At 50.6% G+C, this 16,087-nt stretch overlaps 1 protein-coding gene across 2 annotated transcripts in view; it reads left to right on the top strand.

Moving 5' to 3' along the window:
- The window catches only part of NCKIPSD (NCK interacting protein with SH3 domain), a 35,057-nt gene that overhangs the window by 7,284 nt on the left and 11,686 nt on the right, over positions 1-16,087 (top strand). For both annotated transcript variants that reach the window (XM_042823560.1, XM_042823561.1), the window contains exons 2-7: positions 3,538-3,650; positions 4,358-4,559; positions 8,118-8,205; positions 10,112-10,740; positions 14,135-14,305; positions 15,240-15,326. In XM_042823560.1, coding sequence (XP_042679494.1) covers positions 3,538-3,650; positions 4,358-4,559; positions 8,118-8,205; positions 10,112-10,740; positions 14,135-14,305; positions 15,240-15,326 — 1,290 coding nt within the window. The remainder of the gene's footprint in view (positions 1-3,537; positions 3,651-4,357; positions 4,560-8,117; positions 8,206-10,111; positions 10,741-14,134; positions 14,306-15,239; positions 15,327-16,087) is intronic.

The following is a 16,087-nucleotide window of genomic DNA, read 5'->3' as shown; positions in this document are numbered from 1 at the left end:
GAGCAGTCCTCAAGGATCTCCTTTTCCCTTCGCTCCATCCCTGCTGGTGCCACAATTGAATGCCAGCGACTTTCATGGCTTCCCAGGCTTGTTTCTTCTTGACTCCGTCTTTACCCCCCGTTGAAGCAACAGCCAGCAAACATGATCACCTGCAAAGGGTGTTTCTGTGGCTGTGTTTTCGGCTTGCAACCGTGTTTTTGCTGATTCTGTCAGAGCGCATATGGGCTGAGACTTGCAGTGTGGCCCAGGCATCTCCAGCACTCTTGGAAGTTAGAAATTAAGCATGACCAGAAGTGCAACAAATGTAGGGGTTTTTTTCTCCATGTGCTTAGGATAACTGCATGTGATTCACCTGGGAGCTGTACTGAGTCTCACTGAGAAGTGAGGGGCATCTGGAGTGTTGGCTTGAGGCTACTTATACATCACGTGTCCTCGAATAGTTTCTTGCGCTTTACTGCAGTGACTTTCCTTCCACTTTTATATATCCTGTTCTTAACCCTGAGCCTTCTACAGTACAGAGACTATCTGCAATTTCCTTTTCAGTATAAGCATTAGCTCTAAAATATGTGCATGTACTTTCTTTTCTTTCCCCTGCACAGATGCAGTGACCATTACTTGATCGTGCTTCGTGCTGACTCATCTCACAAACCGTGTGCCAAAAGGATGCTGAGCAGCCAAACCTTAAAGCCAGGACGCTCTGTCTGCCAGCTATTTACCTGGGACAGACAGCGAGACATCCCCTGGAGAGCTGATAACAGGAAGAGCTCTGCTCAGCCAGCGCAGGCTGCAGCCCCGTTGCAGTTTGGTGGCTGTGCCCCTGTGCTGCCCATTGGACTTGGTGTATTCTGAGAGCCGCTCGTGCCTGCACTGCCTGGTTAGCACATCTCCTGCCGGGAGCTCTGCCTCCTGCTTTAGCGGGATTTGCACAACAGAAGCCCTTTCCCCTTCTCTCCCTTCTCTTCATTTCCCATTTGCTCACGCTGTCTGCTCCAGCAGCTGCTGTCAGCGGGAGCACACGGGCTGTCTGCGGGGCCGGCTCTTTGTCAGCAGGGCTCAGCCACGTCTTTGTTTGCTCACTGCTCGGCAGAGATGCTGCAGGTTGGTTAGGGGCATTGCTCATCCTGTTTGCTCAGCAGCCAGAGCGGTTGCCCGTTGTTCCTGATGCATTTTTATGGTGCATGTTTAAGTGCTGCCAGGCGTAGTTTCTTTGTACCGAGAGGAGTAAGTGAATGCCTGTCTCTTGGCTGACAACCTGGGGACTGAAGTGTTCTGATTGGGGCTGCAAAAACGGGAAGGGAAAGCATCTGAATTTCCTAAAGCAAACCAAAAGGGCTGAGTTCTGTTATTTCTGTATGAACTGCGTGGTTCGGAAGGGGGAAGTCTTATCTGTACATCGCTGTGCCATGGAGCTGTAGAACAAAGGCCAGCTGGCTTTTTGTAAATCACTGCAGCCATCATTTAAATCTGGAAGGATTACAGCGTGCAGACGGCCGGGCGGTGACTGGGGACGGGCTGCATGTGACCTCAGAGGTGGTGCTGGTCTCTGGTGTGAGCAACAAAGAGCCAGTCTGTGCCTGCGTGCGCCAGCAGGATCGCACCCCAGTCCCAGCAGTGTCGGTGCAGCTGCGTGAAAACAGAGCTGTCACCAGAGACAAAACTTTGTCTGTCCTCTGCCGTGGTGTTGTGAGAGCATGACATGGTGGTGCTGCCGTGTGTCCCTGGCTCAGCCTGCTCTGCGTTCATGGGCTGCTCTCACGGATGTGGGGTCTTGCACACGTGGGGCAGCTCAGCCTGTCCGCGCTGATGCAGCTGTCAACCTGCTTGTCTGGAAAATGCCTTTCAGAAAGGTGTGATTATTCTGGGCTATTGGGCAAGCTCTTCTGTGTGACTGCATTTAAACAACACGGGGTGGTAGCTGAGGAGAAATCCAGGCAGTGAGGGAGGTGCCACGTGGGACAGAAGGAAATCGGCAGGTGGCCCGAGGAGGTCCTCTATTTGCTCATGTTATTAGCAAGGAGAGAGGAAATAATGATTTATTGATGCTTCTGTAATTCTCCTCTGCTGGGCTATGAAGGGAGAAATTTGGTTTTCTTTCTGATATTCTGGGGTCTAATTGAGATGTAAGGGCTGCCTGGAGGGCAGCTCTTCTGCAGGGCTGTGGGTGCCCCTTGTCTCAGCTGTGACCGAGCTGAGGATCTACCATCTGCACAGCTCAGTGAGCAGCAAGTTAATGCTGTGCTTTGATTCGAGCCCTTCTGCCAGGGCTGCGTTAATAGAGGGTTGGGTGGGAAAACAGGGAAGAGCGCGGCAGCAAAAAGCTGGTTGTCACAGTGCTTGCTGTTCTGTCAGTGTAAGAATGCCGTGCTGTGTAGAAAGGCAGCAGTGCCTGTGGGTGCAGTGGGACGGCAGAGCTATGGTGTGGCAAGCACTGCCAGCAGGCAGGGATGGGGAGCAGGGCTCCCATGGACCATGGGCACAGCAGTGTGAAAGGTGCATTAACATCCTTACCAGAGAGCTGTGGTGCCCCATCCCTGGCTGCGCTCGAGGCCGGGTTGGGTGGAGCCCGGGAGGCCTGAGCTGGTGGGGAGCAACCAGTCCACAGCATGGGCTTGGAGCTGGGTGGGTTTTAAGGTCCTTTCCAACCCAAGCTGTTCTGTGGTTGTAGGAACGTAGCCTTCCTTTCCAACAAAGTGATACAGCTACATTCTAAGTGTTGGGTTTGGCCTTGATCTGATACCTTTGTGAATTTGGTAGGCGTATTTTAACAGACTTGCTTTTATTTTCTGAAGTTTTCCCCTGTTGCTTTCTCTTTTTTTGATCTTTCTTAGGAAAACAAAGCAACCAAAATACTTCCTGTATTTTTCATGCTCCAAGCTGAGGATTGCAGAGGGCTCCCATCCTCACCTTGTGTGCATATCTTTCTCACTGTCTGCAGTTGTTGTTAATTCACATTTGGGTTAGTAATTAATTAGGGAATAAATAATACATGGCAGGTTATCAGAATGCTGCACTCTGGTGCTGGGGGGGCAGCTCTCCTGACAGGGAGGGGCTGCATTCTACTGCTCTGCAGTCCCTGAGAGGCTGATTCAGGTGTACCCTTGATGAGATCGCCTGGGTCTCAGGTGTGGAAACCTCCTTCTTCCCATGCCCCTTCACCACAGCTCTTCCCAGCTTCCTGCTGTGTGTTGGGTATGTCTTGTTTCAAGGCTGGCGCGTATCTCAGCCGAGCTGGCTGGCAGGAGGATTAAGTGTTGCTATGACAGTTTGGGTGTGGGGATTTGGAAAAGCCACCAAGTTGCAAAACAAGCAGCAGGAAGAAAACGAGCAAAAATGCAAACATGGAGCAAAGTGACTCTGAAGGGCACCAGACTTTAGGGCTGTCACATTTGTGGCTCTGTGCCTGCAGGGCGGCGAGAGCAGCAGGAGCAGCAGGAGCTGGGTTGCACTGCCATCCGTCCTGCTGTAAGCTCCAGCAGTGCATAAGTTCAAGTCACAGCTGAAGCAATGGGCTGACATGTGGGATGTTGCATTTCTCAGGTGCTGGAGCAGGATGTGGTCCTCCAATCCATCGACCGTGCCATCGAGGCTGTGCACAATGCTGCCATGAAGAACGGAGGGAAATACAACCTGGAGCAGAGGGATGTCCTGCAGTGAGTGGGATGGTGCTGGTGGGGGGTGGGCGGTGTGACAGGAGGGTGGGGGCTGTGCCTGGGGATAGAGATGGCCGCCACCAATCTGAGTCCCCCTGCTGCAAAGTGCCTGCCCTGAGAGCTTTCCAGTGCTTTTGCTGACAGCTGCTGGGGCTCCGGTCCAGCACATCAAGTATGGCGGTGCTCCGCTCCTCACACCCTTGGTGTACATAAAGGAAGAAGAAGCTGTAGGCTTAGAGGAGAAATCCAGAACCTCTCTGGCGCTTTTCTCCTCTCTGCCAGCCAGGAGTTGTAGCGGTGGTTGGCTGTGTGGCACAGGGCCCTGAAAGCGTTCTCAAATAATTGCTTGTGAGGAGAATTTTATTTTTTTCCTCCTCTGACACCTCGCCCTCTGCGCTGAGGCACGCTGGTTTAATCTCAGCTGAACAGTGATTCTAAAGTGCAGGCAATTTCTGGAGCTCGCAATGCAATATGTGACTCTCCCTTGAGGAAGAGCCATTTTTCTCCCATGAAGCGATGAATAAATCATGGGCTTCTTGCAAAGCCTCTTCCTTCCTCCCCTAGAAGTGCTTCCTTAGTTGTTAATGAAACTGGCATCGGCGTTCGCAGTAATATAACCCATTCCAGTACACGTAACTCCAAAGCAATATATCATGTCAGCCCCTTCCTTAAGCTGTGCTCTTCCTGATGTCACCGTTCCTTTTCAGAAAGCTGATCCATCACCGGAAGGAGACCGTGTCCCGCAAAAGCCACTCTCCCACCCCTCAGGGGATGGTGATGACTCAGTCCTCCAGCGACCACCACCTGGACGCGGCGCGGCAGCCCAACGGCGTGTGCCGGACCGGGTACGAGCGGCACCACAGCCTGCCAAACACTGAGTTCGAGGAGGAGGATGAGGGCCCCTATCAGGTAATGGCAGCTGGGCGCCTCTGCGTTCCTCCTTCAGTGGGATAATGCTGCTCGGCTTGTTCAATAAGGTGCCTTTATGGCTGAAGTCCCAGAGCAAGTGTTGTGTGGCTTGCTATGGCGCTGCATCCCTGGGTGCGGTAAGCTGATCCTGTGCAGTGTCCATGAAGCCTGGAACTGCCCCTCTGTTGTTCACTCTCTTGATGACTTTTGGGACCTTTGAGGGTCCAAGGCCTTACAGTGCAGGCTCTGCTCTACACTGAGTGTTTCCTGAGGACTTTCTCAAAGAGTTGCGAGCTCCCCAGAGAACTCTTAGTGAAACAAGGGGAATAAGGGGGGATGGTTTTAAAATGAAACGATGGGAGGTTTAGGGTGAATATTAGGAGGAAGTTTTTCACACAGAGGGTGGTGAGGCACTGGAACAGGTTGCCCAGGGAGGCTGTGGATGCCCCATCCCTGGAGGCATTCAAGGCCAGGCTGGATGTGGCTCTGGGCTCCTGGTCTGGTGGTTTGTGACCTGCACATAGCAGGAGGTTGAAACTAAATAATCATTGTGGTCCTTTTCAACCGAGGCCATTCTATGATTCTGTGGTTCAAAACAGCACCTTTGTGAGCTGCAGAGCTTCCTCCACATACTCAGCACTGCTTTGTTTCCCTCTTCTTGAATCTGCACAGTGACTGGTTATTAAGTGTTTATCTGCTGTGGGTGCCAATGTTTACTGCTTAAATCATGAAGAAACAAAGACCCTGCTTTGTCTGAATGCTTCTTGTCATGATAAATTGAAGGTAGGATGCAGGGAATATGATTTGTATGTAAAAAAGCAAACTGCCATAAGTATTACACAATTCCAAGGTTACTGCGTGGCATCGGCGAGGCTTCAGCGAAGTGGCCAAGGACAAGGACAGATGCAGCAGTTGTTCAGGGAGAGTGATGTGGCCGATTATGCCGTGTGGATACAGCTGTGTTTTAGGGCTAAAGGCTAAGCAGGGCTGAGCACAGTGATTTTTTTCTCCTATAGATGAGCACGTACGCTGTAGTTTGTCTTCATCTCCACACGATTATCTGAGGTAGGCAGTGCTTATAAGGCACTGATAGACCGTCACTGCAGCACATGAAGCTGCTTTTGCACGTAAAGAATTGCAAGTTCCCAGAGTGCAAAGGTAGCTCCAGCTTGTGTGGAATGCAGCAATCCCTACAGACTCCATTTTTCTTAGCCTTAGTTTTCCTCTCTGGGCAGCCAAACCAGCTCCATTCTCAAGGCTTCACACCATAAGCTTAGGAAATGGAACACCTGAAGGTCCATTCACCACACTGATTTCCCATCTCTGTCTGGCCTGTGCTTTGGTTGCTTGCCAAAAAGGAGCAGGATGGATCCATTGGCTAACAGAGCTGTTTCTGTCTGATGGCGCCGAGGATGCAGCCAAAAAGATTCCAGCTTAGCCCTGTGCTGAAAGGGCTTGTTGAGGTTATAGCTGCTCAGCGGAGGGGTTTCCTGTATGCTTTAGAAATAGGAAATGGAGGAAACATCACTGCTTTCTTTCACTATATCTGGTTATGCAGCTGTCTGAGAGTCCTGCTGAAAATTAAATTTTCTCAGCAACTCCAGAAAAGCAGAAGTCAGGGCGTGTTTTTCACTGGGTGCATTTTATGTTTGCATATAAAATCATGAACAGAATTTGAAGTGCAAATTTCCTCTCGGTAGCTTTGTTCCCTGGAGGCTGAACTGGCTGAAATGCATGGAGGTGGCACCATGCTGAGTCTCTGCTCCTTCCCCACAGCAGCACAAGATGGGAGATGCTTCCTCTGTTCTCTCCTCCTTCCCTTGGGGTTTTGATGCCTCCCCCCCTCTGCTCAAACCCACTCTGGAGCACGGGGCCAGAGAGGGGATGGTCATCTCTCACCCCCGTGTCTGGTGGTGAAATGCATTTGATGCTTCACATTCCACCCACAGCCTCAGGGGCTGAACTCACAGCGCTGGAGAGCCGCCTGCGTGAAGCTATGTGGGGCTCTGCACTAACATTAGTTCTGCATCTATTAATTTAGACACGAATCTGCAATGGTTGTGTTAAACTCGTGTGGTAAATTTGGAAAGGAGAATGAAGTCCTGGAAATACTCCAGAATGTCCCAGCCCTAGCAGCCTCCAAATAATGTCGCGCTGCTGCTCTGAACTCCACGCCTGCCTGCTAAATCCACTGCTCCTGTAATTGTGGCTGTGCCATGCCAAGCAGCCCCAGCTCGGGTTGTTATCTGCTGCTTTGCCTTTAGCACAGCTGAGCGTGCTGTGTGTTGGAGCAACCCTCCAGCCTTGCATTGTTCAGTCCCTCCTCATGTGCTTTGGTGCTCGCAGCTGTGCGCGCTCCTTTTGGACCAGAGTGGGTCATTTTTAAAGGGCAGGCACCTACTTTGTGAATTCCAGCCAGTTCTGGATGCACGTATCACGTAGCATTTCATGCAGATAAGGATGGGAGATGGATTGACAATAACAGCAGGGCTCAGCCTGGGGGTTTGCAGCAGTACCTCATTGTACTCAATGGGCTGAAGGCTCTTGGAAAGGAGTGACCTGCTGTGTGACACTAAGTACGCTTTTTCTCCTTGTTGTACTGGAGCCATTCGAAGTAGAGACTTCCTCAGGACTCAGTCTCTATTTGCTGTGGGTTGGGTAGCACTGCCCTGTGTGCCTGGGCTGTGCCACACTGCTCTCTGCCCAGCTCACAGGGAAGCTTTTCTTCCAGGGCTGGAGAAACCTAGAAAATCAACAGCGTGGTGGTCCAAGTGCCTCTACAGAGAGATTCCAGGTGATCTCAGCCTGAGCTGTGGGAGATGTTCAGCCATCACCTCCTTCCTCTTCCCATTCAGAGCCGAATGGTTTTGTTGCAGGCAGCAACTGTAGTACCCCAAACACAGAGGCACATTGCAGGCAGCCAGCTGCTGAAACGCAGACGTCCCATGGGACCCCAGAACCATGTCTCCTGACCCAGCGCGTTGGGATATTGATGCATTGTGCTCCTTAGTCCCCTTATGGATTTTGCTATAGGTCATGTAGAATTGCACACGGTCTACCCTATTTTTTCCCTCCTGCATGAGCAGGAATAGCAATGAGAGTGTGGAAAAGGCATTTACACATTGGCTTTGTCTTTCTGCTAGGGTATTCGTGGCTGATGTAATGGATCTCTCCAGAAGAGTGCCTAAATACACGCTCTGTTTGCAGCCTCTGTGGAGCTATTGAGAGTAATGTAAAGCCATAGTGAGTGTGTGGGATTGCGCTGGGAAGAAAGGAGGAGTAAATGCTTGACAGGTCTACACGACATGTGCTGCGTGCTGCTGAACGCAGCAATTAAACCAGGGCTGCTCCTCCTGTCACAGGGAGGGGATGGAGCGGGTGTGAGTCCTGCTTTGTTCTTCTAGGAAGCTGCCTATTAATAATCCGTCCTCCTGAGAAAACTTCCCAGAGCGGTGAGAGAGATGTAAGGGCAGATTTACGCACGCAAGGAAGAAGGTTTCATAACAGAATGTCTTTATTGCCTGCCTCCTTTGATTGCTGTGAAATGTCTCCTTGCAGATCCCGCCGCAGCCCCGACGTGCAGCTCCCATCACTCCCCCACCTCCAGAGAAACGCAAGAACGCACAGATGGCCGCACCCCTGAAAAGTAAGGGTGACTTTTGGGGTGAGAAACCTTTGTGATCCTGACACTGCAAGGGCCCTGGCACAGCCATCCAGGTATGGCTGGCATCCTCCTGCCTGGAAATGCAGCGCAAGGCTTTGCTGCCTGCTGGCCCGGCTCACTTGGCCAACACAGGAGCAATGGGGCTGCGTCCCTCCCGCGGCACCTTAGAGCTCTCCCAGAATGGCAAAAGGACTTTATCAGGGCTGTGCTAAATGCACTGCTTCACCAGGGGAAGCTCACTGGCAGTGCTCCTGGCACAGGCCCAGGTCTCCTTTTGGCTCCCAGTCCATCGTGCACTTTCTTGTACAGTGGTCAGATGAGATTTCCACCAAATCAGTTGGTTTCTGTATGAAGAAGAAATAATGCCAAGGGCACAGCTGTGTGTGCCCTGCCTACAGGGCCTCTGAGCAGAGCAGGACCACAGGGCCAGTGCAGGAGCTTTTCCACCTTCAGCACAAAGGGACTGGAGGGGAAACAAGCAGTCATGCTGCTGACTCACTGCCAACCTGCCCACCTGCTCTCCTGTGCTCTGATGGATACGTGGTTGATGACACATGGTCCATGTCAAGCTCACCCATGTTCCCCTGTGAAAATCAGGGAGGATCTGTTGAGCTGTGCATAGTTGATGGGAACCTGGGGCTGGCACTGGCTCCCTGAATGATACTAAGCCATTTTCACTGTGGAAGTGGAAATTCACAAAGGTCAGTTGCCTTGAACTCATTATCTTGATTTAATGAAACATGGGTGAAGAGGAAGGAAAAAGAGGGATGCTGAACCCCCATGGGAGGGAGGAGGCCTCTCTGCACGGTTTGTGCTTGCTTTGAGAAGGAGCCTTCCTCCCAGTGGCCTCCAGAAACAAAGGGCAGGGGCTGGGGGCAGCAAGGAATTGGGGCTGGCTGTAGGATGGATTGCTCAGTGGGACACACATGGCAGGTGCTCTGCATGGCTGTCCTGCCAATCACTCACTTGGTGCTGGGGAAGGATGTGTAGCTCAAAGGCAAGGGGAGCTTCCTGGGGACAAGCAGTTGTATCAAAAACAAACAAAAAACCTACCAACAAATCCCAACCAGACCCTGCAAGGCTGCAGAAATACTTGTGCAGAGTGAAGCTGCCTTCATTGAGAGTTGAGCTCCCTGTCATGTGTGCTCCACCATCAGCTCTTCTCTCCAACCTCTAGGTGAAGACATCCCGATGTCTGCCCAAGTAAATGTCAATTTTCACAGTCAGGGAAGGGCTTAGTTGTGTTTCTGCCCCTAGAAGATACTGGGCATAGTTTGGTACAAGTATGTATTAGAGCAGATAATGCGGTGATAGGCTTGTGATAGGAGCATGTGCCAGTGGGGCTGTGGGGTTGTGAGCAAATTCTCAGGAGTGCTGAGAAGGAGGAACTACAGATGTGTGTCAGCCAAATATTTCCCTGGTGTCGGTGCTGGTTGTGGTTTAATCAGTGCCACGGGGAGAGGTCTGGGCAGGAGGGAGATGCTGACAGCTGCCTGTGCCAGCACGCATCCTGCAGGCACCGGTATTCAAAGTGATGGCTCATATCCTGAGTGCGGGAAAAAGGCCCTTGCTGTGCCATGGGGAAAAGGCTTCTTCTGTGCCTTAGTCCTGTTTCTTCCTCCTTCCCATCCCCGGTGTAAAACACTAAGCCCTTTGAAGGATATTCATCTCAATAGAGCAGTTTTCCCCCTTCTAAAGAGGTGATTGTGTGGGAATGCTCCGGAGGGAACTCGGTACAATTTTGCTTTGAGATAAGTGAGGCAGGAAGAGGAGTTAAGCTGCTCTGGTGCATGCACAATGAGCCTTTTAATGGACTGCGCTGTAGCAATTTGTTTGTTCTTTTTCCCTTTGATGCTGTTGCTAAGGCTTTTTAATTGTTCCCTTTCAGATGCCGTTGAAATTATCCCTGGGTCAGCTTCCAGTGCCTCCTCAGTGAGCACCACGTCCCTGGACACCCTGTACACCCCTTCCTCCGCCTCAGACGCCGCTCTGCCCACGGCGGCCTCCAGCCCTGCCACCACACCTCCTCCCGTCCCCAGCCGCAGTGTGCACACCACCATCACACGGAACCTGGACACCGGTCCCGCGGCCCACTCCCGCTATACGTCTTCCCCAAAGAATGGGGCCAGCAAATCTCCTCAGGCCAAACGGGCTGCCCCAGCACCGCCATCCGAAGTGGGGGCCTCAAGGTCCCACGCTGCAGATGGGGAGAAGACTCTGCAGGGCAAGAAAGCTGCCCCGGCGGCCCCCGCAAACCTGGAAGCGTTCAGCTCTCTCTGTCTTGAAGATAAGAAGGCTGCCATGGCGGAGCCAGTGCCACCGGAACCCAGCGGGCTGGTGGCATCTGTTCCCAAGACCATAGGTGCCGAACTGATCGAGTTGGTGCGCAGGAACACGCACCTCAGCTATGAGCTGTCACGCGTGGCCATCGGTGTGGTCATCGGCCACATCCAGACCTTGGTCCCGGCAACCAGCAGCATCATGGAGCAGATCCTCATCTCCGTAGTGGAGAGTAAGGTAAAGCAAGCAGGGCTCTATAGGCTGGCTGGTGCCAACGGCTGGGGTAGTGTAGGGAGCACAACACAAGTTCTCTCCTGATGTTTGGAATGGGAAGTGCAGGAGGATGCCAAAGGGAAGGTGCTGGCTGGGGGTAAACAGCTAGCTGGGGAGATCGAGGGCTGTTGTTAATCCATAAAAGGTTGAATCATAGAATCATTACTGTTGGAAAGACCACTGAGCATCTAGTGCAGCCATCAACCCATCACCACCATACGCACAGAGTCATTAAGGCTGGAAGGAGCACTAAGATCATCTAGTGAGGAATGCAAAGAGGTATTAAAGAACTCGAGAGATTTTTAAAAATAAATAAATAAAAGGGCGAGGAGCTTGCCTTCAAAGAATGGGGAAAAACCTAGAGAGGATGTTGAGTGCGTAGAATGAGTTAGCACTACCTGAGCAGAAGCACAAAGGGGAAGAGGAGCTGCTCCAGCTCATGGCTGTGGCGAAAAGATGGATTGGGACTGCAACAAATCAGCAGGCTTACTCTCCTTGCTGCTTTTTTCCCTGATGGCATTGACCACGGGTTGTGAAAGCTCATGGAGAGCCATTGTGGTGGTGTAAAATCAGACAGAAATCAATACTGACTTTTTCAAGAGGTGTGTTCTGTTTCGAGTGCTGCAAATAGAAGCTACAGAAAATGGAGCCTTAGCATACGTGGCATTTAATAAAAGCACCGTGTAAAGTAAGGCATTGTATAAACTTATTTTTCTAATACTATGCTACATATACTCTGCGTAAATGCCAATGCAGATTGTACACCTGCAGGTGTTTCTTCTCTCCTGACTGTGGAGCACCCAAAGCCTCCATTGCTTGGCTTGGTCCTTCCTCAAAACGAAGAGAACTGCTTTTCCACCGGGGTGTTCTGTCATTCTACAACACACTCCTCAGCTGCTGCTTCTTTACAACCACCAAAGAGTAGAGCGTTGTTTTCATCCACGGGAGGAGGAGGATTATCGTGACCTTGTTCTAAACCTTGTACCAAATGATCACATGCTCCTCCTTCCTCTGTTACAGGCACACAAGGGGGGGAAATAAAGAAATGCTTCGTGCAGCAGTTGTTAAAATAGCAAAGTGCGTCTGGGTGGCCCTGTGCCTTAGTTGGAGAGAGAACAAATTTCAGCTCCCACTTGTTAAGCACAGCCCCAAGGTGTGCATTTCATATCGACATCTGAGATTGAGTTCCATCGCTAGTGGCACAATTATAGCAAACCATTCCGAGGCATTTGAATATGAAAACTACGGCATTCAAATTTTAGATGGAATCATAATCTACTTGAATAGTGTCCTGTGAGCAATCATGAATTCTCAGTTTGTGGCCGTGACCCAATGGTTAATTGCTTCCCTCTTCAGTAACAATGCTCTGTCAGTGTGCGATTCAGCACAAATTTTGAGCTCTTTTAAGCAAATGCTCCGGCTCTGACTCATTTCAGAGAGGTTCTGTTTGCTGTTATTAGGATCTTGGGCAAGGGTGGGATATTATTTTTATCTTTAACACCTGTTCTCAGGATACAGTAAGCATAATTCCACAGGAGTCATTTTGTCATGCTGCCGATAGCGCCTCACCTGGCACCAGGCTCTGGTGTTCCTACTGGCGTTGGAGACCAGCTCTGCCAGTTCCAGGGGCTGCTGTGTGTCATTGCAGGTGCTTGGCTTCACGAGCATCGTGTGATGGTACAGGGTATTATTGCAGACTTTGTCTTGTTCGTTGTACCAAATCATTGCATCGTCTCAGGGGTTCCCATGCAGGATTGTTGCTGAGTTGTCTGTTCTAGATCAAGGGCATTTTGTCTTTAATTTGTAACTTTTGAAATCCCCCTGCACTCCAATCCATGCAAATATGTGGTTGTTGCTTCTTCTGCACATTTTTTCAAGGTTGTTATTTTCTTTTTTCTTTTTTTTCCATAAGTGAGATATCGCCCCTGATTAAAACTTTGCTCTGGTTGTAGCAGCTATTACTCCTGTTTCAGCCTCTTGTGCTGCAGTCTTTAATTAGTTACGTCCTTCCTGCTCCCGTTCCAGTCTTAATTTGAAGTCAGATCACTGGTTTACTGAATCAATCCCAGAATCCATTAACTTGCTCTTATTCCCAGTGCGCTGTGAAGGTGGAAGTGCCGCGCCGTTTCCTTTTTATTCACGCTGCTCCTTATCTGCCAGGTGCCTGCCTAAAAGTGGGCTGTTAGGAGGGAGAGAAGGGCCTTCAGCTGGGACAGCATCACACCCTCTCTTCCACTTTGTTCTTGAGTTTGGCTGTGCTTAAAGGAGGAATGGCTTTAACAAGCCACGGGTGCTTCTCTGGGGTTTGTCTTTCCTCCAAGGGAGCTTTTGTCCCTGTGCTTGCCTGGGATAATGGCAGTCAGCAGGGTGAGCACTCTCAGAGCCAACTCATTTGGCTGTACCCCTTAGTGAGATACTGAAAGAAATGTGAGTGCAGAAGGAGGAGGAATGCATTAGTGCTTTGACGGATCCTCTGTGTGCTAATTGCTGGAGGAGCAGCCCTCATGCTGTCTGAGCCCCAGCCTTGCAGCTCCCTGCTTGGCCATCCACAGCTTCCCGTGGCATCACGCAGGCAGGGTCTGCTGTTGAAGCTGAACTGCTCCTTCCTTCCTTCCTTATCTGCTTGGCAAACCTTATGTAATGAGCAGCCCCGATAAGAACGCTTCTTTAATTATATAATTGAACCACTGAATCAAGGTCTTAATTAGTTCACACCCCAAATACCACAAAGCAAATTACTAGCAATCCTGGCTCTAATAAAGCAGATTAAACGTTGCAGTTAATAAACTCGGAGCCGTTCCCCCCTTCTGGCCGTGGGGTTCCCAGCATGCAGAAGGTGCACAGCCCTTTGCTTGGCACGGGGTGCCTGTGCCACTGGTGCCCTGGTTGTGCTGCCCTGTGTCAGTGCTACAGTTCTGTGATCCAGAAAAGACTTGGGTACAAGTCTTATTCCCATGGCTTCGGGAGCGCTGGCATGACTGGCTTGGCTTTAGGTAGTGGCAGGCTGTAAGCAAAAAGAGGTGCAGCTTGTTTGAGTGAGGCTTCCTGGGTTCCTTAGCATTCTCAGAAGCCCGCCAGAGCTCCAGCAGGGTGGTGACAGCTTGGATTTAAAGACTTTGACTGTGCACCAGTCCTGGCACCTATTTTTGAGGGCAGGAGTCCAATTTGATTCATTCACTGCACTAGCTGTACAAGGAAAGGAGGAGGAGGCCCAGCAAGTATGAAAGCTGAAATAATGGCTGTGTCTTTGCTGCCAGCTCTTGACTGAATGAGGTCAGCTGCACTCCTCAGTCAAAGACCACATGGAGCAACAGCCAGCTGCCAGGACCCCAGTAACCACTGTTCTGCTGTCCTGCAGGACCTGAGCTCGGGGCTGCCCTCAGGACAGATCTGTCACGACGAGCAGCGGTTGGAGGTGATCTTTGCAGACCTGGCCCGGCACAAGGATGATGCTCAGCAGCGCAGCTGGGCGCTCTACGAGGATGAGAATGTTATCTGCTGCTACCTGGAGGAGCTGCTTCGCATCCTGGTGAGCCAACTCCTCTGCTGTAGGCACGGCACAGCACTCCAGCACTGGTGAAGCTCCTTTTATTTGGCTGCCTGTGTCCTTGTGTTGCCATCAGACTTGCTGTTTCAGAGAGTGGAGGTTTCCTTACTGTTCCCTTACTGTTTGTGGAAAGTCTGTGATCCTTCTGCTCCGCCTTACAAAGCTCTTAAGGAATTACAGAACAGTTTTTTACAGTGGCTGTTATTTCCCTATTACAGGAGAATAGAAAACCTCAATTTTGAACAGGTATTTTTGTATATAACAGGCATATTTGTATGTATGAGAGGTACGTTGTGGCAGTGAGAAATACTGTCCCAGCATTCTCAAGCATGTACAAGTCTGTCTGTACAGGGAACACAATGGCACAGGAGCTGTCATCCGGTGCAGTGATGTGCTCTTTGCTACAGATGCCATCACCATCTTTGTTATGGCACCTGTTTGGTACTCTTCATCAGTTCTAACATGAGCAGAACTGATTTATTTTTTATGGAGTAAATGCCATTGTCTCTTTAACTCAACACATGACCTCCCTTCTTGCTGTGAGGCCCGCAGGCAAGAAAGGGGTGGATTGGTGCATTTCCTCCTGATTTAGTGGGGTTCTGAGTGGGAGGTACAATACTTCTCACTGTGGGAAAACTGGAGCTGTTGTATGTAAAATGCTTGCACTGAGATACTGCTCAGGTCATGGGTTTTGAGATGCTTTCAGCCTAAGACGTGCTGTATGGCAGAGCTTTGGTGCAGAAGTCTCCATGTGGCAGTTCTTGAGCTGTTTCTGTTCTGCATTCAGTTTCCTTGAGAGATGGTTAGGCTGTGGCTGCTGAAGCCAACAAGCAGCTGGCCTCCCTGGAGCCCTCTGCAGCAGCCACCTTACTGCTATCATGCAACACTGGGCTGACCTGTCTATTCCTGCTTCCAGACAGATGCAGACCCAGAAGTTTGCAAGAAAATGTGCAAGAAGAATGAATTTGAATCCATCCTGTCCCTGGTGGCATATTATCAGATGGTAAGGTGGCAGCATGAGTTGCATTTCTCTTCTTTTTGAGATTTCCCTGAAGGTGCAAAAGAGGAAGTTTATGTGATAATGTATGTTACATGTTCCCCTTGGGTAGGGCAGTTCTGTGAACGCAATGGAGTTGTAGCATACCTCTTGTGAGTGCTGGGAAATGCCACGTTATTCATACAAGCTGTATGGAAGAGCAGAGAATGCTACAGACTCTGAAGCAGTAGCTAGCAGTGTGAAGGGTAAAGCTTGCTGCTTATGATGGCTCCATTGAGGAACAGAATCAGCATCTATAATATATAGGGGAAGAATTTCTGAGGATGCCTAGGGTAAGCTGACAGGCTGGGACTGCTCCTCTTTTAATTGATGCACTCCTGTGCATTAGTAAATAGCTTTGCTTAGGAAAGTAGGTTGTGAATAGAAGCCTTGGGAGCGAGGAAGAAAATCAGTATTCAGAGGAAGAAGTGGAAGTTTTGTCTTCAGTGCCTATGCAGTGTTGCTTTGTTCTGCTTCTTCCTGGGCCTGGCTGTTGTAGGATGCTGTTGGGGTTGGAGGCTTTCCCCCATCCTGTCCCTCAGGGCCCTGCTACAGCACAAGAAGCCTCGCTGCATTCAGCTTTCATTTCTATGTCTGAACCCAGAGCTCAGTGCTGGGCGCTGTCTGTATCTGAGGGCAGTGGGCAGCAGGCCACAACCTGCACCAGCCCAATTGTGAATGGCACCTGGAAAATGGCATCCTATGACACTGTTGGAAAGGCAGCAGAG

The sequence above is a fragment of the Centrocercus urophasianus genome, unplaced genomic scaffold (assembly GCF_019232065.1).
Source record: "Centrocercus urophasianus isolate 14NV4802_14NV808 unplaced genomic scaffold, USGS_Curo_1.0 seq_22, whole genome shotgun sequence".
NCBI lineage: Eukaryota > Metazoa > Chordata > Aves > Galliformes > Phasianidae > Centrocercus > Centrocercus urophasianus.
Note: the sequence above shows the minus strand (reverse complement) of the source record. Positions and strands in the feature narration are given on the sequence as shown.